This window comes from Daphnia pulicaria, chromosome 1 (genome assembly GCF_021234035.1).
Source record: "Daphnia pulicaria isolate SC F1-1A chromosome 1, SC_F0-13Bv2, whole genome shotgun sequence".
NCBI lineage: Eukaryota > Metazoa > Arthropoda > Branchiopoda > Diplostraca > Daphniidae > Daphnia > Daphnia pulicaria.
Window position 1 is genome coordinate 7730218 of NC_060913.1, and position 22630 is coordinate 7752847.

The 22630-nt window shown below is 39.4% G+C and overlaps 4 protein-coding genes across 7 annotated transcripts; 1 reads left to right on the top strand and 3 right to left on the bottom strand.

The window, feature by feature from the left end:
* The first annotated feature begins 58 nt into the window (after positions 1-58).
* On the top strand, positions 59-2501 carry LOC124313764 (2',3'-cyclic-nucleotide 3'-phosphodiesterase-like). 2 transcript variants are annotated; one of them, XM_046778578.1, is made up of 4 exons: positions 59-146; positions 464-832; positions 904-1141; positions 1201-2501. In XM_046778578.1, exons 1-4 carry the CDS (start codon positions 87-89, stop codon positions 1536-1538), a joined length of 1005 nt encoding a protein of 334 aa, XP_046634534.1. In that variant the 5' UTR covers positions 59-86; the 3' UTR covers positions 1539-2501. The 2 variants fall into 2 exon arrangements, with proteins under 2 accessions (XP_046634534.1, XP_046634540.1); XM_046778584.1 differs by having other exon boundaries at positions 89-397.
* Positions 2139-12928, bottom strand: LOC124313437 (bumetanide-sensitive sodium-(potassium)-chloride cotransporter-like). Its single transcript, XM_046778365.1, has 23 exons — positions 12724-12928; positions 12145-12251; positions 11754-12038; positions 10368-10447; positions 10225-10292; positions 9791-10140; positions 9612-9726; positions 9405-9544; positions 9146-9337; positions 8705-9058; positions 8499-8634; positions 8110-8433; positions 7915-8044; positions 7590-7846; positions 6899-7165; positions 6717-6831; positions 6507-6649; positions 6323-6434; positions 5869-6232; positions 3672-4198; positions 3519-3601; positions 3208-3355; positions 2139-2953 (listed from the first exon to the last, which is right to left on the bottom strand). The coding sequence occupies exons 2-19, from the start codon at positions 12238-12240 to the stop codon at positions 6097-6099; spliced, it is 3300 nt and encodes a 1099-aa protein (XP_046634321.1). The 5' UTR covers positions 12241-12251; positions 12724-12928; the 3' UTR covers positions 2139-2953; positions 3208-3355; positions 3519-3601; positions 3672-4198; positions 5869-6096.
* Positions 12929-17957: 5029 nt separating this feature from the next.
* Positions 17958-22612, bottom strand: LOC124313725 (2-(3-amino-3-carboxypropyl)histidine synthase subunit 1-like). Of its 2 annotated transcripts, XM_046778547.1 has the most exons (4): positions 22295-22612; positions 21528-22226; positions 21131-21469; positions 17958-18046 (listed from the first exon to the last, which is right to left on the bottom strand). In XM_046778547.1, the coding sequence occupies exons 1-3, from the start codon at positions 22505-22507 to the stop codon at positions 21134-21136; spliced, it is 1248 nt and encodes a 415-aa protein (XP_046634503.1). In that variant the 5' UTR covers positions 22508-22612; the 3' UTR covers positions 17958-18046; positions 21131-21133. The 2 variants fall into 2 exon arrangements, with proteins under 2 accessions (XP_046634503.1, XP_046634496.1); XM_046778540.1 differs by lacking the exon at positions 17958-18046 and having other exon boundaries at positions 21095-21469.
* Positions 18093-20949, bottom strand: LOC124313546. 2 transcript variants are annotated; one of them, XM_046778509.1, is made up of 8 exons: positions 20488-20949; positions 19997-20411; positions 19782-19936; positions 19519-19723; positions 19184-19429; positions 19059-19112; positions 18933-18989; positions 18093-18876 (listed from the first exon to the last, which is right to left on the bottom strand). In XM_046778509.1, exons 1-8 carry the CDS (start codon positions 20590-20592, stop codon positions 18395-18397), a joined length of 1719 nt encoding a protein of 572 aa, XP_046634465.1. In that variant the 5' UTR covers positions 20593-20949; the 3' UTR covers positions 18093-18394. The 2 variants fall into 2 exon arrangements, with proteins under 2 accessions (XP_046634465.1, XP_046634464.1); XM_046778508.1 differs by having other exon boundaries at positions 18933-19112.
* Positions 22613-22630: the final 18 nt, after the last annotated feature.

Below are 22630 nucleotides of genomic sequence, written 5' to 3' on the forward strand. Positions count from 1 at the left end.
TTCGAAATGCAGTCGAAATACAAAACATTCGAATGTCTACCGCCAGGTGTAGTCACGGAGCTGTCAACATTGCAATCACGTGTGTGATGTGTGTGAAAAAAACAACAAGAAGAACTCGAAAAACTCCCTTAATCTCTCCATTACTGGTTGAAACCTTTGGATTTAATCTTGTCGCTTATCATTGGCGGTGTATGAGTTCTCAGCGTAAATTTTGTGTTTTTAAAGTCGTCAAAGTAGTTATAACGTGCAGCCAGTGGGCTTCATTTGTTGTCATATCTTATTTTGTTTGATAAGCAAACTGTGACACTGGCATTTAAATGATAGGTTACTGATTCAATCTAATGTAGAGGGGGGGGAAAGTCAAGAGACACTTTCAGAATATTTTTACAGAAAAATGGTGATTTTTTCTTTTTTCTAAGTTGTTAACTTACTCTCATTGTTTTTTTTGTTTTTTTTTTTTTAGCTGACATTTTCATCACTTCTAATGCTAAGCTCAGTGATTGTTTGTATTATTATGCCAATCCAAGTGGTGGAAGCTGCAGAAAATGCTGACGCTGAACTACCATTGTATTATGGCTGGTTTGTTGAAACTGAGTATTCATCCAGTTTCTTGAACAGAAGCCGTAAAATGTTGGCAGACACTCTTCAAGAAATTCCAGATTTCTTGAAAGATGTACAAAACTTTACTCAGAAAACATACATAACTGACATCTTATTGCACTACACAAGAGAAAATGCTGATGAAGTTCTTCACTGTACTGCAATGTATAATGGAGTTTCTCCCAACTATGTTCCAGGGGCTCAAGAATATTCTGAGAAACAAGTTGTGAAGGTAAAATGTAATGGAGAACAATGAAACAAAGCATGTTTAGGCATAAATATAAATTTTTTCTATTTTCCAAGGACAATCTTAATCAGGTCTCGACTCTCCATTCGATTGGTTGGATCCTAACTCCTCGCACTTTCGGTGCCCGTATCAAATTAACGAAGAATCAGCTGTTGGTCTGGAATCAGAACGATACTGAAGGAAACCCTAAAGAAGCAAAAGTCAACACAAAAACATTTATTACTCCAATCACCTATGGTCAAAACCTTCGAGCATATAAAGAAAACTCGACAGATCAAGACCCTGACGTTATGGGTAAGATTTTACTATACAATATGGTATGTGTGTGGTTTGTTTAAGAATTTTTGCCACAGGAAATTTCCAACCAACGTCCGGAAATGGAAGTAAAGCGCATTTGACATTGGGTTGCTCACCTGGCGTCGGTGCTGTTACAACAGGATACGATCTTGTGGATCTGATTCGTTTAGAAGGTATAAACGGAAGCGAAGTGAAAACCTACGACATACCAAAAGGTGGGTGGCTAAGGAATTATGGAGATGGGCAGTGGGTTTTCTACCCAACTAAACAGTTTTTACTTGAGAGTACCTTTCTCGGTTACGACAGCGGAACTCGCCAACTTGCGGCTTCATTTAGCTTATTGTGTTTGTGTTGTGCCTTTGCGATTCTTACTATGTTCAAACAAAAGTTATAGTCAGCTCAATTCTAAATCCATTTGCCTCTCTTCCGTAAACGTGTAAATCGGGAAATGCTAAACATTCAGTAACTTTGTGAACTTGATTAAAGTTATGAAATTGGTCATCTTTGATTTATTCAAGGTAATAGTAATTACAGAATTGTATTGCGGTAAAGAAAACAGGAACTAAGAGAGTCAACCATTAAACATTGTTAGAGATGTAGACAAAGAGTTTCTTTTCACGCGTAGAAAATAGCGATGAATGTTTGTTCCTACTATCTTGGCAACCTCCAACGTTATTCATATCGCACAAGATTACATCATTGCAAGACTTCGAAGAAGCGTGGCATACGCACTGTTTCCAAGTAAAAAACCCAATGTTAATATTAATGTTGCATTAATAATAATTAGCTTACATGGACATTTCAGCAAACATTTAAGGCCGCGATTGACTATCGTGTGCCTCCGCTTTGTAAAAATTTTCTTGAAAAAAATTGATGATCAAGTTCAAACATCTATTTGGCTAAAACCCCGTTTAACAAACTGCTGCAGGAAACCTCGAGACCACGTTGTTTTTCCGGTATGACAGTCACACAAGAAATAAATCTAAAACTTGTATAATCGTGGCTTGACGTGTATTTTGTGGCATGTCATGTGATCGATTGTGAGGAAACAATATTATAAAAGTAGTACAAATGTGTAGAGCGTTCACAATTCAGAATCATTCACAGACGATTGATTACATCTGGCCCTTCTTTGCACGTGACAGTACTTAAATTGGTTAACAAATCGTCATAAACTGCAAAGTGCCTATACGTGGAGAACAGAACACAATAAAGGGAAACAAAAGACATTTAACGAACGCAACGAGGAAACAACCTGATGTACCCATTATTAGTAGAACCCATCAGGCAAAATTTTGCCTTTGTGCGAGATTAGTGAAAAATGGGAGACAAAAAAAAAAGAAAACAAGCTGCGTCATGTTAGAGAAATACAAATGTTAAAATATTGAGAAATTCACGCAAATTTTGAGATTGGAAACAATTACAAAGAATCATTTCAAGGCAACGGTAATTAGAAAATTAGTGAAAGAGAAATAGGGCGAGCTGGATATTAAATCGAATTCCGAGACGCTAGTGCAATTCTCAATTTAAACGCTATGACCCCCGCTATGGTGGCTAGGTACAGGTGAAGGCTGCAAGCATAACGAGGGCACCTGCGAGTAACTGGATTCATCCATGTCACCATGACAACTGGACTGGTCGTCAAAGAAAATTATGTCCTGGGAGCAGAATGAAGAGGCTAGCGAAGGGGAAAGAGTTTCTGTAGAAGCAAGAGGAGCGCCGATTCGACCGCGCTTGCAAAAGCGGCTAGGCGTGCTGCGACGACGCTTGGGAATCGGGGGAGCTTCGGTAGAATGTTCGGCTTCGGTACTAAAGAATAGGTCGAAACACAGTTAGCAAAATAATAATAAATCAATACGATTGGAGGATTTAACCAGACAAAATAATCAATGGACTGGACACAAAAGCAAGACGTGAGACAACAAAAAGTTAGAATTGATGTGGAATCAAATACACATTTCACGTACCCAAACACTGAAACTACACTCCGACAACACACTACATTTTCTGATCTATAAATGAGGTAATGATTTGGGAATAATTGATCGTAAGGGTGCATTTACCTTAGTATGAAGGAATGGGATGTACGAATGGGATGTTTTAGTGATGATGGTTTTATAATTGCTTGGTTCGATCTAAGCCTCTTCCGCCGTGCGGAGTGGCTTAAGAACAATACGTGGATCGTCATCCATCATCCGCTCTGTATCCTCACTGCAAAAACGTGTTAAATAGCAGTCAGAAACACAACATTCACTGAGATCTAATCCATGCTGTTAGTTCATTAGTCACAAATGCCAAATTGTGTTAATAACGCACATCTGTCATAAAAGCAACTGAAATATATAAAAAAAAAAAAAGAAAAATGTGAAAATACCTTTGAAATTTGCTATCCATCAAAGAGTGTCTCTCTTCTTCAACAGGAGCAGCTGGTTCAAGATTGAGAGCACCAGGTTCTTGCTGGAAATAATAAATTACATTTAAAAACCATATAACTTTTCTGATTAAAAAATTGACATTTAAAATTTACCTGTACTCCTTTGTAGCTGATCGCCGATTGATGGCTTGCTTCGCTGTGAACTGGTTGTCCACCAGAAGTATTCAAGTTGCCAGCTCTTGGATTGTGGTGCTGGGGTAAAAATCCTCGACACATTCCTTTTAGCTTTAGGAATACCACATACATCACTAGACTAATGAGGATCAAGCAAATGCCAATTGACCCTAAGATGACATTTGTTTCATGATCGTGATTGGCATCAGTCTCTGGAACTTCCTCTTGCTCAATGTTCTCTTCCGAGTTGTCATCAAATGTTGGCATGGGCTCTATGTCAGACTCATCCTTGTGTGTGTTTACATCATTTACCAAAGCATAAATGGCAAGGCCAAGTCCCAAAATTGCAAGGAGTATAGCTCCAGCCAGCAATAATCGTTGAAGGTGTGGTTTCTGATAACAGCCTGGGATGACACGTTCAGTGATGTAGTTGGTAGACCATTCCTTGTGTCTTTCATATGTGACTGTAGTTGGCTGGTAGACTGGATTAGATGAAGGCATTTTTCCTGAAAAATATTAAATACAAATAGCTTGTTTTAACCACTTTAATACCAACACACTGCTACACTAGTAATAGCGTACTAGTCAAACACAAAGCGTCGTTTACCCACACCTGGTGTAAAGCGGATTTAACTTTCTCCGATAAAATTTATAAGCGTTTGATCACGTCAAACCCAAAAGTCTACCTGGAATAGAATGAAGGATTCAGGATGTACAAAGTTTAGCCGGTTTTGGCTATGATACCGACTACCTTCAAAACCCCGAATTGGCTCAAGGACCTTTCCGATTGAGTTCCGGTTGTGTGAAAAATATTTTCAACAAGTCGCACAGAGAACAGAGACACACACCGCAGTGGACGTAGGTAGGCAGTAGACTCAAGTCCAAACCCAAAAAATAAGAAGAAATTTCCGTGCGTCACCTTGTACCTTCGGGCTAAAACGCAAATCGCCTAAAACGAGTGGCTGCACTACAACACGAAAACTGTTTGGACGACAATTGACATTTCGTCGAATTCGATTATGTGCGAAGCGGTTGCGCGGTTTCTGATGAAGCAGGGAAACCTTATTATATGCTGTTCAAATATTCCGCAGTCGACAAACAGCACAACTTTCGTCACGTGCGACTCTTCTATAACTGAATTTCTTCACCAACTTCCCTGTTTGTGCGGCAAATTTGACTAGACCCGGTGACAGTCGACATCCAGAAGAGAACATATTGTACTTCCCACATATATTCTAGTCGCGGATCAATGCCAAGACTATCTTCAAGTAACAGAAGTTGAGTTTCAAAAATAAATTTGTTGGCTCTGATGCGGAGAAATCGACCTTTTTTGCAGGGCGCTGATAAGAAATATCAAAAACAAGGAAAACTTGCCGTTATTTTGATGGCAAATTTGTAACACTCGTTTTGAAGGCATAGTAGACCCAGTGTTACTCTAAATATGAATTATCTTATCTTCTGGAACCATGCATGACGACCTTGTTCGTGGAATTGACTTGTGGACGTTGATAGATTGTCTTTCGAGATCAAGGTCAAAAGCGCTAATTACATTTTCTAGTTCATCGACGATTGTTTGGTTACAGAATGTTACGAATGAAAGATTTTCAACACCAGATCATCCCAGCACAAAGACTACCCCCACACAAGGCTATTTATAGTTGGCCAGGGAGGGTGCAATGCATCTAATTATGACTCTAAATAGAACTATCCAAGGTAAAACAAGAGGGGTGTTGTAGGGAAGAAAGTCCACGCGAGTTTCGTAATGAACAATAAAAGACAAACAAATTTTACTTCTAAAATAAACTTTAACACCAATTGGTGGTTAGGCTACTTCTTGAATATGGAATGTAACTTGTTTATTTCTGAATATGTATCGAGTTCGAAAGCTTAGAAATACTAAAATTGATTAAGGCACGCGTTAATTATTCTTTCCCGTAACAGAATAAAACAAATTTCCCAACGCCACCCCAAAGTTGTTGACAAAAAGAAAAAAAGAAAAACAAAATATGTTGAAAACATAACTTTTGTTGATAGCCAGTAAAAATAAAACTTAAAAGGAAGACATAAAAAGAAAAGAAAAATGGTTTGAGAATCTGGTCTGGCATTATAAAAGCAAAAGTGGATATGTCTATATAATGAAAACAACACCACCATAGAATTAATGAAAAAACATTACCCTACTTATTTCTAAGTACACGTAGAGTCGTGGAGGTATAATAAAAGCAGCACTACAGAAAATGTAGTCAAACTAAAAAAGTATTTGTTGATGTTATCCAACAATTCACTGATGTTCGCTCCGACTCGCACCACTCGCACTACCCCAAAGAAAGTTGTCCTGTTTCTTTTTCTCTCGCCCCCTTCAGATCAGCAGGGCGGAGGCTCCGCATTGTTTCCTTCTCTCTTTTTACGAGTAGAAAGTGAGGACGGATGTCTGGTTACCGCGGACCAGCAGGAAGGGAGGCATATTGGCTGTCAATAACTCGAGCCAGGCCATGTAAAGCGGCGCGCTCACCGTTCCCTTTCGAGGCATTGGAAGCGTCCTAGAAATTGTGAGAAAGAAAAAACAAATAAACCACAGAATTTATGGCATATCCTTTGCGGAGAGACACTATAGATGAATTTCTCCTTACATGACAATCAGATTGGAAGTTTTGGAGTGGAGAAGCAGCTGTTCACGTAGCCGCATATGGCGATTGGTTTTGTCACGAAGGGCGATCATTTCAGATTCCGTAATTCTGGCGTCTGTCCAACGAAAAAGATTGTCACGGTAATCAAGATAAGACGTCCACACCAATGGCTAAAGCGACAACTTACCCTGGCCGTCTTCGTTCTTGACGAAATTTTTGATAAGCCCGTCGAAATAGTTGCGCGTTGATTCAGACGCTTTCTTGACAATGTCGGTGATGACAATCACGTCGGAAAAGTCGATTCGAAATTTAGACAACATGGCGGCCATCCTTAAAGAAAGAGAAATTTAGTTCAACACCTCAAAATTTAAGCGCGCCATAATTTTAAACAAATTACCTTCTTTGTTCACTATCCAATTCTTCTTTTCGGTTGGCCAGACAGAAGACTCGCAGTTTGCACGAACTCCAATTGGGGCGGGTTGTTAGAATGTAGGGCAAGAGCAACGTCAGTCCTGCAAAAAAAAGTATCAAGTTTCAAGGATCTATTTGTTTTTTCTTAACGGAGAAACACACACGAACCTCCGTCGTCGTATAGCCACCAGACGTCGATAATTCCTTTCTTTTGTTTCCGTTGAAAGAGAGTCACGCTGTTCAAGAGTTCCTTGGGAAGAGGATTCCCAGATGGATCGGTAAAAAGGTTTTCTCGGGATCCCTTCTTCTTATTCTTTTTCAGTCCCAGTCCAGTGTGATTGACGACGGCGGTGGAGCCGGCCAGCGAATCAGCTTGCAAATCATTTGCACGCTTCATGGCCGGAGTGCCGGGCGGGGTCTGCTCAGCGCTACTTCCTGATAACACGACATACATGGGAAAACGGCATAAGTAAAGGAACAAGAACACGGACAAATCCATCCTGTAATTATTTACGACTGACACAATCGTCCTCGCATGCACAGCGATGCAACGTTACAGATCTAGTAGGAGGGGCAATGACCATTAGACTCTTGTGTGAGTTGGTTGACACATTAAGTAACGTCCATACCCAAAACGACACACGGCACACACACGAAAGAGACATGCGTGTTTTGTTTCTAATGACTTTTTACCTCGCCAGATAGAAGAAGGCGATAAACAGAAGAATCGCGAACGCTCTATATAGAAGATTATAGAGACAGCGATCGAGATGATTTGGGGGACTCAATGGACTTCTGATCTTTCCTTCTATTATTTGTTTTGATAAGTCAATAAAGCTAAAAATAGGTCAATGTTTACCGTGAGAATGAAGGGATTCTTGAGATTGATTCAAGGTTTTCTTTTCACTCCATCCAGATGCGGTACTAGCTGAAGGTTTTAGGCTAGCAGATCCGTCGGCTACGTCGGCCGAAACGGTCGGAATGGCATCTTGTTCCCCCGGTACGGCAATAGGTACCGGAATAGGAGTGATGTAAGATTCAGCAATTAGACCAGAAAAGTCTAATCCTTCAGGGGCGCGCAGAATAGCCAGAGACAAATAAATGTCAAAAGCAGCACTGTAATATAAAACAATCGAGTCCATTCAAGTTACGAAAAATGTAAAAAGATTTCGAGATTATATTACTGGATCACTCCGAAATAAGCATTCAGATCATCTTCAGGGCAAACATTCCAGTCTCGTTTATAACCCATCAAGACCAAATTGGGTTTCATCTTGCCTAGACCACTGAGCTGCATTAACGCCTGAGCTCCCTCTGTAATAAAAAATTCGACATTTTTCAGGGTTCATAAAACCTTAATTCATTATTTTCTGTTTTACCTTTGAAACCTGTGTTATCGGCCAGACTGTAAAAAGCTTTAATCTTGTGATCGCGCAGCCAATGATACATTCGTTGTGTGTAGGAAGTGCGGAGACGCTGGTTCAAAGGGTTCTTGACAATGTGTCCGCAAACCATCATGGACAAATGCTTGCAAATCGAATAACTAAAATCGATCAAAGGCGGTCTAGCGCTGGGCAAACCAGACAGCACGAGAATTTGGGGTCGATAATTCTTAACGTGTTCTTCGATGTGCACCAGTTCTTGGATACTGTTCAAGGCTGCCTTATATGTCTGCGCCTGGGTCGATGACCCCCAGTTCACATCTACAGCCAAAACAAAATTTAAGTTTGACTTACAAAAGGTTGATAAAAAGTGATAAAAGACTCACCGGGTTTGCGGTAGATGATAATCAGGTACAATGCAAATAGACAACCAAAAGTGACGAGTGCGGTGGGCCAGTTCATCAAGAACATGACGGCCAAGCAAAGAATGGCTCCAATTAAACTCAACCATCCATTGTAATACTAAAAAAAAGAAAAGGAAAGTATAAGTTGGTGATTCACAAAGGATGGCGTGCTCTAATCCATTAAGTACCTTAAAAGTGGGTCTCCATCCAACAGGCTTGACGAGCTCAGCGTGGAAAGTTGAGAAGTTGACCAGTCCGTAAGCGGCCAAAAAGAAATTTGAGATAAGTGGGGCGATGGCGTTTAGCTCGGCTATAATGATACATCCCAAAGCGATGATGAATGTCAAGATGTATCCGTTGACGGGCTCGTTGTTCTTGCCGTAACCACGACCAAAGGGGCCCAAATAAGGATAAAGCTTATCCTTGCAAAGGGCCTGGAACACTTTGGGTGCAGAGACAAGACTGGCCAGGGCAGAGCTGAGTGTAGCGGCAAAACAACCGGCGTAGATTAAAGGACCGAAAGCAGAAACCAGTTCGATAACCTGTATAAATGTATAATCACAAAATTTACATTCATTAGAAATTCGAATTTTTTGGATAAAAATGTACAGTAATGAAGAAGACCATACTTGGAAACTGTTCTGAAGACCCCAGTCGCAACCTTCGGTGCAGTTGGTAAGAGTACCGTTGTAGAGGTCTTCAATATTGCCGGTGGCTTGTCTCATCATTGTGGCACCACAAATAATGGCGAAACCAACATAAGTCAAGCTGGTAATGACAATGGCTAGCATGGTTCCTTTTGGAATAGCATTTTGAGGATCCTTTACATCAAAATTAAAAGTCATTAAAAATGTTTAAATGATTTAAGTTTTATTGTGATAAACTGACTTTAAGATCTCCAGAAATGTTGGCTCCGGCCAAGATACCAGTAGCGGCAGGAAAGAAGACGGAAAATACGGTAAAAAAACTGTGTTCTTTGCCTTCGCTGTATTGGTAATCAGGTCCAAAGTTTTCAACGAATCGTTCACCTGTCAAGTTTGCCAAACATTAAAAATTAATTCCAAACAGAAAAATTTGAATACAATGGAAACTTACCGCTGTAACCCACAAACCCTTTGGCTTTTTCCGAGTCGTCCATTGGGCCCATGATGCTTCCGATGACAAAGGCCACTTGAGCGACAATCAAAATGCCCAACAAAACAATTTGCGCCTTAAAAGAAAAAAAAATAATGGTTAAACTTTTCCATCTGAGCGAACAATAGTTTTTGTTTTACCTTCGTCTCCCATTCGAGACCGATGACGACAATTCCAGTCAGTAAAATGATCGTGATTGTACCAATAATGCGGACGTCATTGACACCATTGTCGATGATTTTGAGATCAAAGGTCTTTAGCAGGTCATTGAGCGACTCGCAAAAGCCGATGGTGTACATGGCCACTGCCACGGCATTGGCTACTGCAAAGATAACACCAATAGAAGCCCCAAAGTCTGGTCCGAGCGATCGCGAGATCATGTAGTAGGTCCCGCCGCCTTTGATGTTGCCGTTGGTGCTGATGGCACTCATTGATAGTCCGGTAATGGTAGTAACAACGCAGGCTAGCGTGATAATGATTACTCCTTCGCCTAGATGTTCCCCAAAATCATTCGGTAATCATTTATTCTTAACATGAAACCTTAGAAACCATCATCTGAAAATGGTTGGATTACCTATTCCGGCTTGTCCGACCACCCATGAAAGGCGAAGGAAAAGCATGACACCCCAGATGTTGAGTAAGCTATGCGGATAAAACAGAACCGGGAAATTAATTAGAAACAATGTATAAGAAAATTGAAAAGTAGCCAAGACTTACCATCGCACCAAAACTCCCTTGATCCACCCGAATTTGACAAGGTTATCGGAAACAACCTCAGTGGTTTTTTCTCCCTGCGGCTAAATACCAAAAGTATATGACTTTATTAGATTTAAATTGAGAATCCCAAATTGGCTACTGAAACGTGTGCGACAAGTAAGGCGGTGACGCAATCGAAATTACCAAGAACCCCGGTTTTCCCCACTTGCATTTCTCTTTTTCATTCAATAAACGCCCAAGAAAATGATTCACCACGCTAAATTATTATTTTAAATTTTCCCTTAATAAGAAATAAAATAACCAAATATACTAGGAGAAAATCGTGCCGATGGAAAAAAACCGGCTGTAGATTTTTCTTTTTATTAACCTTTTTTTTTTGGTGCTGGTCAGTTAAACGGAAAGCAAAAAAACGGCCGTCTAGCTTAAGCTCGGACACACCCAATCGAGTTAAGACAACACAACTGTTGTGAACTGTCTCGTATAAATGATTAGACGTTTGATGGCCAGACAATGCAAAGATGTTTTACGCATCTGTGTGCTCATTTTCCTTGTATGAAACCTCCCAATAAGTCAAACTACCAAAAATCTAGTATTTACACTAGTTCGATGAGGGCGGATTGATGGATCAAAGGAATTGGTATGGGACACGCATTTAAATTGAATGGCGGACAGCCTAACAAGCAGGTTTTATTTTAGACTAAAGGGCGTTCGTTTTAAGAATTTTAACTAGCCCATTTGAACTTTAAGCTGTGCGTTTTCTAAAGCTGCGAAAACAAGATTTGTTTGAAGAAAAAAAAGGGAAAAGGAATTTTATTAAGTAATTGGAGATATCAAACAACATTCACTTTCTAGTGTGAAAAAAAAAAATCTCGGGTTTCTAGTGAAAAATTTTGTACCGTCATTACGAATCATATCGAGTGACTCGTTTTACTACGAAGCGAGAAACTTTAGCTAAAACTTAACAGTGCGACGAATAAAACCTAAAAAGAACATTATTTCGGCAAGTGCAATAAATCTTCCTTTTCTCCTTTGTAACTAGCAGGTCGTTAGACTTGCGCTTTCAAGTTCAACAGCCGTTAAAGCAATAGTCGACAAGGAGGAACCCAGCTAGCATTCTAAATTTCGGGTGACGTTGGATTACTTAAAAATTGTTGTTTTTCTTTCAAGTTTACGAGTCGCGTGTGGTCGTTGCTCTTGCAAGTTGGAATAACGTCCCATTTTTTCTTGTTGCTATTGGGTGATTGTTTGTGGTTAGGGTGTGACGGACTACTAGAAAAGGGGAAGTTAAGGAACCAGCCAATGACCGCAAACTACTGGATTACCGAATTTCCTATTCAAATTATTTCGCCATTGTGATGTCATGGGAAACATTTTCGTGTTCTTTACCTTTTCGTGAATTGTGGCATTGTGAAGTTCGTCTAGAGTTGGTCGATGTCCGGCCTGAATCGAAAGGATGTTGCGATAGTTGTCCAAACGTGGCAGAGCTTCGCGGGTCAGTTGGTGACGCAAGCTCTTGGTGGCGGCGTACGTCCGCTGGCTATTATCGTTCATCGTCATGTAGGTATTGGTATTGGACAAAAGAGCGGTCGGAGAGGACGCTCGTTCACCGTCATTAGATGCGGCTGAACCAGGACGTTCGCCCATTTCAATCGCCTCCGAGCTATTTCCCTTCTGTAAATAATAATAATAATAATCAGACATCCAACCACATTCATTACGTAATTTTGTGTAGGGAAGCCAACGATAAAAACAAGGTAAGGTCAGTCTGCACACATACCTCCGATGAATCGTCGCCATCGTCTTCAGAATTCCCGCCCTTGGTGGCGACTCGATCCACTTTAAAACGATTGCGTTTCGATAAAACATCAGCCATGATCTAAGTACCTAAAAATAAAACACAAATAAACAAACAAAAAAAAGGAGGGAAACCGTTCGATAATCAATATTATTTCTACTGAACGACCCACTGTTCCCGTGGATACGGGCTGTGCATAGACGATCATACAAGAAAGATGTTGTTTTCATTTAATTCGTCATACTCTTTGGAATCGACAAACACAAGTGTTTAATGGTAGTGCCACTCAAATGGCGATCACTTTTGTACACCGTTTAGATGTCAAGTCATGGCAAACAAACGAAAAAATGAAATACCAGACGAGAAAAGAAATCGCCGTCTGAGGAAACAGCGGACATCTTTGTGATCACAGAGATGAATGACTAGTCAAAAATTTAAAACGATCGTTTCAAAATCCTCAAATCAAACTAAATCAACAGTACCACAACTGCTGCACTTTCACTTTTTGTTTTTAATGAAAAAGACATTAACAAAATTTCAAAAAAAAATGTTGTTTTTTACCAGTTTGGGAGGATGCCGATAAGTTGAAAGCGTCTCAACAGAAATAGAGAGAAGACACGTGGGGCACTCGAAGAAGGTAACGGCAGTATGGTTACAAATGTGAAAACCGGGTAGCGGCCGGCAGACAGACAGAAACAGACACAAGCATGCAGACCAACCGACTCTACAAGACTGACGAAGCTCAAAGTGACAGCATTGAGCTGGCTGCTGCTTATAAGCGAACGACCCCTCCAGGCTCCAGCAGAAGCAGCTCACACACTCGACGGAAACACCATGAGGTGAGGTGAGTTTGCCAGCCCCCTAAAAACATCTGGGGGCATCTATTTAGCCACCCTTTTTGTATGAAAGAGAGAAGGTTGGGAGTAGTAAAATAGATGGGAGATGTAGAGGGTGGTGGATTCCAACTATTTTCTCGATGCTGGAGGCTGTCGAATTTTCATAAAAAGCGATTTTGGGGGGAAAAATAGGCCAATTTAAGCAATGTGGCGATGAAGAAAGGCGGTTGCTGCCAATCATCTTTTACAAGAGAATGAAAGAGTTGGAGATGCAGACAAATATTCAGGATTAATAAACAAGGAAAAGTCGAAAACGTTTTGTGCTGAGCGAAAAAATTCGACCTCTTTTTATTATTACTTCAGTCGTCCATCAAATATGGATGAGGCTCTAGTAACCCTATTTCTAGCTGTCACATTACAAAGCAGTTCTATAATTCATTATGGCATAGAAAATTTAAATATATCATGGCTACCCGTGAAAAGAAGGTGGTGCAATAGTTCTACTGAACCTAACGCCTTCTGTGTGCCGAAAGAATATCTATAAATAGCGTTACATTTTCGAAACAACTTTTTTTCTGACCTAAACATTTCCTTTTCAAAGAAGCCGCTCATGTGGAACTTGAGAGATACCTAGCGGTTAAAACTTGAACTTGACAAATAAAATTAAATCACGAAAAATCGAAGATAGCCTAATTTAAAAATGGAAATAGGGGAGCGACGAATCACGCCAAACAAATCTTGGCAATCATTAAGAGTTTCAAGATTAATTGAGATTCTTTCTATTGTTCACCACACATTGTAATTCAATTTAGATATGTTTTAAACTCAAGGTTACTTCGACCCAGAGGCGTAATCCCTTTTGTTGACGGATGAGATCAACAGTTTTCCATTCGTATAAACTAGACGAAATTCATACCTAATTAAAGTTCCCACCTGCGGTCGATACATGCACATTTAAGTTTTTCAAGTTGTTGTTTTTCTACAAAGATATGAGTGACTGAGTGTACATTTCCAAATTAAAAAAAAATGTGCGGGTGGGTCGTAGGTAGTTTCGGTGTGTATTTGTTTGATTGGTCACCATGGCGACTCTATTTTGGTTCTAGAAAAGACGCAAATAGCTCAACATTTACCCCTTGTGCGTGTTGCCATACCAATTCGTCTATATGATGTCATAAGCGGCCGTTCGCAGCAGATAATATTGTGCAATTTTGGCTCGACGATATGATGGAAGGTCACGGGATGATTAAAAGTGGATGCTTGACAGTTGACGGGCATATTTTGTCACGCGGCCGTAATTGAAAGACAAGCGAGAATCATGGGAAACGCTTCATTTCGAAATTGGACGTGCTTGGGGTGTAGTCAACACGCACCGTGACTACTAACGATTTAGACTGTTGAGTTTTTATTGAAGTTTTTAAAATTTAAAAGTGATTAAAATATTTTTTAAAGTTTGTTAGCTCTCTTTATGGTAGCTATCCTCATTAATATCTATCTAGTTTCTTTTAGTGCTATTTGTGGTTGTACTAAAGTATAATCTACTGAGACAATCAGGCGATAATAAAATACAAGATGGTTAAATTCAATTCGTGGTAAAAAGTTAGTATGAGCTTAATGCACAAAGAGACCAGTCCGTCACTATGGCAGAATTCTCTCTCTCTCTCCATAGTCCATATACTCGATTTTCATTTTAATGATTATGAAAATAATTAACAAATATTTCTCCATTAAAATGATTGAACAATGAGGGTAAATTAATGACATTTAAAAAAATCCAAAAACATTTTAACTTGAGTTAATATTAAAACAAAATATTAATGAAAATGACCTCCTCTGGGTACTTGCTAATCAAAAGTCTCATACTAAGTGCATATAAGGACCCCTCAGTTAAGAAGTAGACATACCACATTTCTCAACGGTGAAATTCACTAATAGAGTCAAATCAAACTCCGAAAATGAACAAATCTGAGATCAACTCTCCAGAACCTGGATTCAAACCAATGACCACCGCTGATGTCCAGCAAGCGTACGGCCACATCCCTGCCCTGTGCCAGAACCTGCATAATTTTCAAGCATTCCTTGACACGACGGATCCTATACCTGAAAATGCGAGGTGGACAATAAAGACGATGGTGACAGAAGCCAAATTCGGTCTAACATCCATGACTGAGCTCATCGACCGTGTTATAAAGGAGAATCAAGTATTATCCCAGCAGTCGGAATCGAAAAGGCAGGAACTTGATACCGAAAGGGCATTAAACGTTCAACTCCAAAATGTAATCCGTCTATTTACGGATCAATCAAAAGACCGGCGGATCGCGGAACTGGAAGAAGAAATAGCCCAGGCGAAGCGTACTGCCCAGCAGCCATCTCAAATCGTTGGATATGAGATAAGTCGCCAACCGATGTGGACTCATGAACCGGAAAAACAACCCACCGGCCACCACCAGAGTCCAGCAACGTCATTCCAGCAGAACGGATTTGGTGAAACTGAGGGGCAAATTCTCGGCCGATTTATTTCCAAACCACACCAGACTGTCAAACGTCTCAACAATGCCACACAAAAGTATCGTCCAGTCTCAACCCAACAGGCTACGATAACTCCCGAAAACCGCACGAATGGGCAGAAACCGATCTATGAACCAATTCCAATGCAACTCGACAACATCATCAAGTTTTCACCGCGCCAACCCGAAGATATTCCGGCCGAGGATTTCATAATTACTTCCGAGGAAATTGAGCGAGAGGATGTGGGTAATAGCAGGCTCCTTCTGACGAACATTTCGGATCGGTGTCGCGGCCGTGTCATTGGGCTAGGGGGTCAAAATGCGCAGCGTCTGGAACGGGAATACGGCGTGAAAATCAATTTTTTAGATCGCCAAAACAAATTGGAAAATTTAAAGCTCATGATTTCAGAAGGAGATGCGGACCGTCGTCGTGCGGCCTCCGACGACATCATTGAGAATCTGCCGGTGGTAGTCGATTGCCCCAACCTAAAAAGCTATGGTCACGCGTTGAAAAATGCCACTACTCAGTGCGGTGTCAAAATCGACCGAACGAACCCGAACATCCCCGGCATGACGATTTACGGAAAGCTAACCAACTGTCACCAAGCGTACATGATGCTGGTGAACAACGAAGCAATTTTTTAACCGTAATAACGCTACAATATACACTGCTTTGCCTTCTGTTTCTTTCATTCTCATTCAGTTTTCCTATTTTCCCACATTAATGTGATGGTGTCGACAGATCAAATTTCAATAAAACTAATAAAAAGCACACGCGTTTTTTGTTGTTCAGTTATTAAAAAAAAAACGAACCAGCACGTATAGGACTATCGTGACCCGCAGTTTTTTTCTTTATTTTTAATCAATGCATATTCATATATTTCCAATCAGTATAACCGTGAACTTTATTGTCGTGACTTCGTTATATCATTTCGTGATTAACATAAAAACGACTTGTAATACCAATTTTCGATTTATTTTTTATCGAAGTATAAAAACAACTTAGGGTTAAAATATGCATTTCCACAGGGGAATAAAAAGCAAACTATTTATCGAGTTGATTCCGAACGAGATTCAAAATGAAAGTGCGTATCTCCATAGGTTGGAGGGGTTCTCCTTGGGGGGAACTAAATAGTAATTTTGGTTTCCTGACCAATGCTCTTGTCGATACGCATAAAAGAATGAAATTAATAATTATACGCCCTACAAGTGTTTACGCATTTTATATCAATGCTAAAACAATGAGGCAAATGCGGTCGTTGACTTGTATAGTTCTATCCATATAAGGTGAAGCTGATGTCCTTTTCACACTGCTCTAGGGCTCTACAACTAGAATACAGAGAGCGCCAAGGATAACTGGTTGTTTTTGTTGAAAGGATGTACAATTCATCTTGCAAGATGAAAATAGTTTGCATTCCAAATTCACTTACTCTTTCAAAAATGAATAGTATAGTAGCCGCTATGTCCACATGCTAGAGAATCCTGATGACGAATGTTCACACGATTGCGACCGGTTTGAAATGCTAATCGAATTTCGTTGGCCAACGCAACGGTGTCCTACTAATTCAAATGTAAATGAGAGATTAAGCCACAAGATGATGGCAACGAATTTCGTAACGAACTACCAGGAAGTTATACATGCATGGAAGACGATGAATCACAAGAAAAATACAGAAAGAGAAGAAGGTAAAATTTACCTTTTTTTCCGTAGAAGAACTTTTTTGCTGCTGTGGTTTTTTCTGTAGTTTCAGACTTTAGGGGTTTTCCTGCACGTGACATTGATCAATTGCGGTTGGAAACACTAGCTCTTATTTCGATACAATTTTTTTTGTTTCACTCGAAGGAGCATCTACCACGTATGTGTGTTTACTTCTAATAGATACAATCCCGTGTTTCGATAGTAATTTCCATGGGAGCTTAATTGTAGTGAAGAACCCATATTACTCACGTGAATCAGGCAAGCCTACATGTCAAACTGTTTTTAGTTTTTAATTCAAAACTGACCAGTTCTAGTGGGAGAAAAGCGCGCGCGCGCAGAAAGTTTATCGGATTTTAAATTAACCAGATTTTTGCTAGAAATCGTCAAGCACATCGAACGAGTCGAAGAGGCCCTGAAAGAACTTTATAAAGCCTGGGACAGAAATTATGTAGTAAATGAACATGAACATATGAAATAAATCAATGTTTCAAATTTCAATATCCTGGGTTCAACTCACATTATGAATTCGTCGATCAATGTTATATATAAACGTAATATTCTCGATTTGAATATAGGAAAGAGAGATGCGGGATATATTGAGATTTTTTTTTAACTAAAAAAGTTGCACCTATTTTAACTAAAAGTTGCACCTATTGGCATCTAGTGGCCAAAATAAAAAGGATAAAAAGAGGGAAAAACCGGGAAAAACAAAACAAAATTTATATCTACCTATCTACCTGCGTTAGCAAGGTACTAGAAGGACTGTACAGTCGGGTGATCCTAGCGTTCCTAGGTCTCATTTCCCAAGAAAATAAGTGCGAGAGGTAAGTGCAGAAGAGGACCTACTATAGAATGAAAATTTAAGTTACAGCAAATAATCGGAAAAAACAAAACAAACAAATAAGATAGTAATTTATATGTCAAGTAAAATTTCTACGCAAACTAAACAATCTTACTGGTTAAAAGTTTGCCTTTTTCACACTAACCATCCTTAACCAATCTTGCGTTACCATGGCTTAATTTTTTTCAATAAAGACTTTACATTTAAAGTATATTATTTTATTTATCTTTGTATTTATACGCAAATTTATTCGCACATCTTAATGAATTAAGTTTCTCTCGTTATCTCTTTAATTTTCCAATTACAAAATTCATTTCATGCTCATCACTTCGGGTAATCTCCACTCGAATTCTCAAAGGGATGCCACAATTTCTTCTTGCAACATGAAACCAGTGAAGTGAGTGTAGTAGTTACTGTCGTCAACCAATCCCGCCCCTGACGACATCCTCCAAATCTGAACCCAAACTTGATCGCCAATTTTTAAGTTTAACGTTGACTGTAGAGTCACCTGTTCGTTTTGATTGCTGACGGTGTTTGCATCTTCGTTCTCACCCGACCCGACTTTAACCCCGTTCAAATAAATTCCAATGTATAAATCGACATAAGATGAAGAATCTGCTGGAAAATTCACTTCCGCCGTGAACGCGAAGAAATAAATTCCATTTCGTGGCGCCGTGAATTTTCCTGTTGCTAAGTTCATCGCGTTCCCCTCGTTCACTCGCGCCACAGTGAAAGGAATTGGAGTATTTAATATGGCGAATTCAGAACTTCGCTGCACATAAAAATAGACTGGCGCCGATTTCACGTCGGCGTATCCAATCCATTTTTCAAATCCTTTTTACAACGATAGAAATAATTTTTTTCCACAATGAAATGATAAAAGTATTTACCCTCATCACTGGGGAGTTTAGTAAAATCGCAGAAAACGGATTCCATCATTGCTGATCCTTTGATGGAATAAAATCCACTTGAGATGTGTCCCGCTCCCTTCAAATTGTCACAGGATGTTGGCATACCGAAATATGTGGGTTTGTTTTTGACTTCTGAGTATCCGATGAAACTCTCGAAACCTAAGGGAAAGTAATCGATTGCATCTATCGCTAATATATACGATTTGATCATCAGCATTTACGATATGTACCTGATTCAATAAAAAATTTGGTGAAATTGCAGTAAACATTTTTTACTAATTCGTCTTCCATGACGAAATATAATCCGTTTAGACTGTGGCCGATCCGCCAGAGATCTTCGCATGACGTGGGCAATCCATTGACGGCGATTGATCCACTGCACTCCAATTGTCCCAGCGTGTGGATACCAGCTCCAAATTGTGTTCGACCAAAATTAAGGCGAATGACGGGCAAAACATTTTTGTCCGTTATGAGACCTGAATTTTAATAAGCAAATTTAAGCGAAAAAACCTAATCTCCTTAAAACAAAATTTTATAGTGACAGGAAAATTATATTTAAATTTACCTTCATCGACTAATTCATCTTGTGATGCCAGGTCGCAATTGCATTTCACCGAAGAATCAACACAGTTTTTATCAATTCCACACTGGCAGGTGTGAATTTCGTCCGTTTTATTTCCTGCCCAAAAGTATTGCGCATTGCCGTCCCTGTCGTTCCACCAGGCGTATTGGGTGTTGTCGTATTCGAACGAGGCGCAGTAACAATAGTACTGCAATAATTAAGGAAATTAGGGAAATTAATTTCAATATTATTAAAAGAAAATTTACTTTAAAGGACTGATGACATTCAGATGATAACGCGATTAACGATTCCATCTGTTTCATGGACGCGTTGTAGTTGATTGCCCTGGAATAACATCCAGGATCGGCGCAGTGACCCACGTCAATGGGAGTTTCGCTGTCGTGTAAAATTGAAGTCGATCCTTTTTATGAAAAATAAATAATTAAATAGTTTTTTTAAAAGAAGAGATTTGATTAATTACCTGATGCCATATTGCAGTAAACATAAATTGGGTTATCACCGACACCTAGGCCGTCCGGGTCAATCCAGTGCATTCCGGACGGAAGTGACGGATTATCCGCAAGAAGTTCACGGCATGTCCTCGGGATTCCACTCCTTCCAGTTGATTCAATTGCATTTTCAAGATTGTTAAAAATTGATTTTAATCCAGTGACTGAAATTGGAAGTTCAGCCGCTTTTAACAGGGTAAAAATTTTTTCTTGATCCTTAACTTTAGTTTCAAGTTGTCCATTTCTCGTCTCAAGTTGCGTCACTTTTTCCTCCATTTCAACGTTTTTGAACTCCAATTCAGAAACTTTTTCTTTAATTTGCGATTCCAGTACGGTCACTTTTCCCTCCATTTTCGCATCTTTTGCCTCCAGTTGGGCCACTTTTAACTGCAAACAAAATTGTATTAATCAAACGAACTAAAGAATAATAGATCGGAAAAGAATAAAAACTAAAATAATTTACCTTTAATTGAAGAATTTCTTCTTCAATGGAAAACGCAGCAACGGTCGATCGAGTCGTCCATAACATCAAAACCATCAACAAACAAATTCGGGTAAAATTTATCATTTTCTTCAATAATAATTTCTATTAGTTTTTAGCTGGACGTTTGAATTAGATTCGACTGAACTGCTGCGATCTATTTCAATTTATTTGGCCAACTTATGCCACCTCATCGTTCGGTTAGTCATTTATACATCGAAAATGATAACGAAATTTAAAAGCAAATATGTTGTGGGGGGTTTTTACAGTGAGAAAGGAAAATGTCGATGAGTTTATTATTTGATAAGGATAAACTGGTCGAATTTTGTTGTGCAATTATTTGCTTTCAACCAACAAGTTGAGACGTAAAAGTTAAACGTTTTGATCAAAACGACGCGCGAGATAACCTTTTAGTTGTTTGTTTTCTATTTTTTTTCTTACGATTGCATGGGAAAGGCAAATATGTTTTTTACTTATAACACATGCAGTAGGACATAAAATAAGGATTTGTCAACGTCAGCGCTAGAATAAGTGAGTAACTTGTCTAAATGTAGAGTGCAGTGCCGCAGGATGATAAATTGTTTTTGCATAACTTTCAAATTTTATTTAAAGAAAAATCAATTGCAATTCATTTTCTGTCGACAGTTTTTTTCTTTTCACATTTTGGTTTGTAATTGGGTGTCCATGCTCCTAAACTTTCATAGGCATAGAAATCCATGGGGTACGTTTCCTTCCATTCCACCTCTTTCAGCGCCACATTGATTTCGTAAGGCGTCAAAAGTGGCTTGGCAAAAGCAAGACCCCAATCAATCGAAAGTCTTGGACATGCAATTTGAACCCATGCATCGACGCTGGGCATAAGCGCTAGTTTGGACGGAAATATTTCCGACATCAGTATGGTAACGAATTCCTTGTTCGATTTCAGCACTTTCTCTTTGATTTCGTTCAGCACTTTTGGACTTCCCTGTACACAGATATAATTACTCAAACATCTAAGAAAATATAAAGCTGAATATTCCTACTTGTCGGCCCAGTGTCCCTAAAATTAAACCAAATCTAGAGGCTTTTGTAGCTGTGTTTATGGCTGCTTTTCTGTTGGTCTTCATCTGGTCATGTTCATAAAACTCTTGGGTGAATTCTTTGTTGTACGGATCGTACTTGTATGCTCTGCAATCTGGATTCGCTATCATTGCCGATTCAAGATGAAATCTTCCGTCTCCAAGATAAATGATGACGTCTGTGTCTATTGAAGGAGACGTACAGCCCAGAATTTCACCTGGCGACAATGGTGAAGATTTGGGTGTACTGGCAATATATCCTTCAGTCTTAAGCAGCATCACCAAGCTCTGTAGTGAGGCCACAAACTGAATGGTACTCACAAATGACAATCTGGTTTCTTTGTCAAAGTTAAGCTTAATTGTTTCAATAAAATGTTGTGAATCAAATTTTATATCAACAAAAATGTAAAGCATTTTGATTCCACTAGTCTGATCCACTGGAATTAAACATGAATGTCCATAGTGAATCATTAAGTCAGCTCCTAGAGCTATGGCTGTTCGATCGTCAACACAACAGGCTCCATAGGTAACATCCCCCATTATCACAGTTTCAGCTTGACAAAACTCTTCTATAATGTCTGAGATTGTCAAAGCAAACATGAGCAACCCTTCTGGCATTTGCAAAGCTACTCTTTTAGCCCCAACTTGGCGGATTCTCCACACCTGAACAAAAAGGCTGACATTAACAGAAATGCTTGCCAAGTGATGACACTAATTATGACTTCTCGTACCGTTTTATGAATTTCAAAGGAATAATTACTTGGAAGAAGTTCTATTGCTGCTGCTAATTTTTTATCGTTCAGTATGTCATCTGGAATCTGGTTCATAACCCTGATTTTTCCTGCCGTCGCACCATACACTTTTCGGTCGGGATTTGCTCGTGAGACCAAGGCTGTTTCAGCTATTTTATCTTTTGAAATATTATTTGGTGTCGTTTCTTCCATTTTGTTTCGATAGCTTCAAATCTTTAATCTTAAATTGCAACGAAGGAATGAACTTTTCAGAAATAACAACGTGTTGAGCAGCAGACGACGGAATAACTCCCAAACAAATCCATCTAGCGCAAA

Coding starts and splice junctions, on each gene's coding strand:
- LOC124313546 (XM_046778508.1), bottom strand. CDS start 20,592: ATGATAAATTTTACCCGAATTTGTTTGTTGATGGTTTTGATGTTATGG. Junction 20,412..20,487: donor AAGAAATTCTTCAATTAAAG/GTAAATTATTTT, acceptor TTTTGTTTGCAG/TTAAAAGTGGCCCAACTGGA. Junction 19,430..19,518: donor AGATGAATTAGTCGATGAAG/GTAAATTTAAAT, acceptor ATTAAAATTCAG/GTCTCATAACGGACAAAAAT.
- LOC124313437 (XM_046778365.1), bottom strand. CDS start 12,240: ATGGCTGATGTTTTATCGAAACGCAATCGTTTTAAAGTGGATCGAGTC. Junction 6,832..6,898: donor GTGGCTATACGACGACGGAG/GTTCGTGTGTGT, acceptor TTTTTTTTGCAG/GACTGACGTTGCTCTTGCCC. Junction 6,435..6,506: donor CAAGAACGAAGACGGCCAGG/GTAAGTTGTCGC, acceptor TTCGTTGGACAG/ACGCCAGAATTACGGAATCT.
- LOC124313764 (XM_046778578.1), top strand. CDS start 87: ATGTGTGTGAAAAAAACAACAAGAAGAACTCGAAAAACTCCCTTAATC. Junction 147..463: donor CCTTAATCTCTCCATTACTG/GTTGAAACCTTT, acceptor TTTTTTTTTTAG/CTGACATTTTCATCACTTCT. Junction 833..903: donor CTGAGAAACAAGTTGTGAAG/GTAAAATGTAAT, acceptor CTATTTTCCAAG/GACAATCTTAATCAGGTCTC.
- LOC124313725 (XM_046778547.1), bottom strand. CDS start 22,507: ATGGAAGAAACGACACCAAATAATATTTCAAAAGATAAAATAGCTGAA. Junction 22,227..22,294: donor CCTTTGAAATTCATAAAACG/GTACGAGAAGTC, acceptor CTTTTTGTTCAG/GTGTGGAGAATCCGCCAAGT. Junction 21,470..21,527: donor TAGGGACACTGGGCCGACAA/GTAGGAATATTC, acceptor ATCTGTGTACAG/GGAAGTCCAAAAGTGCTGAA.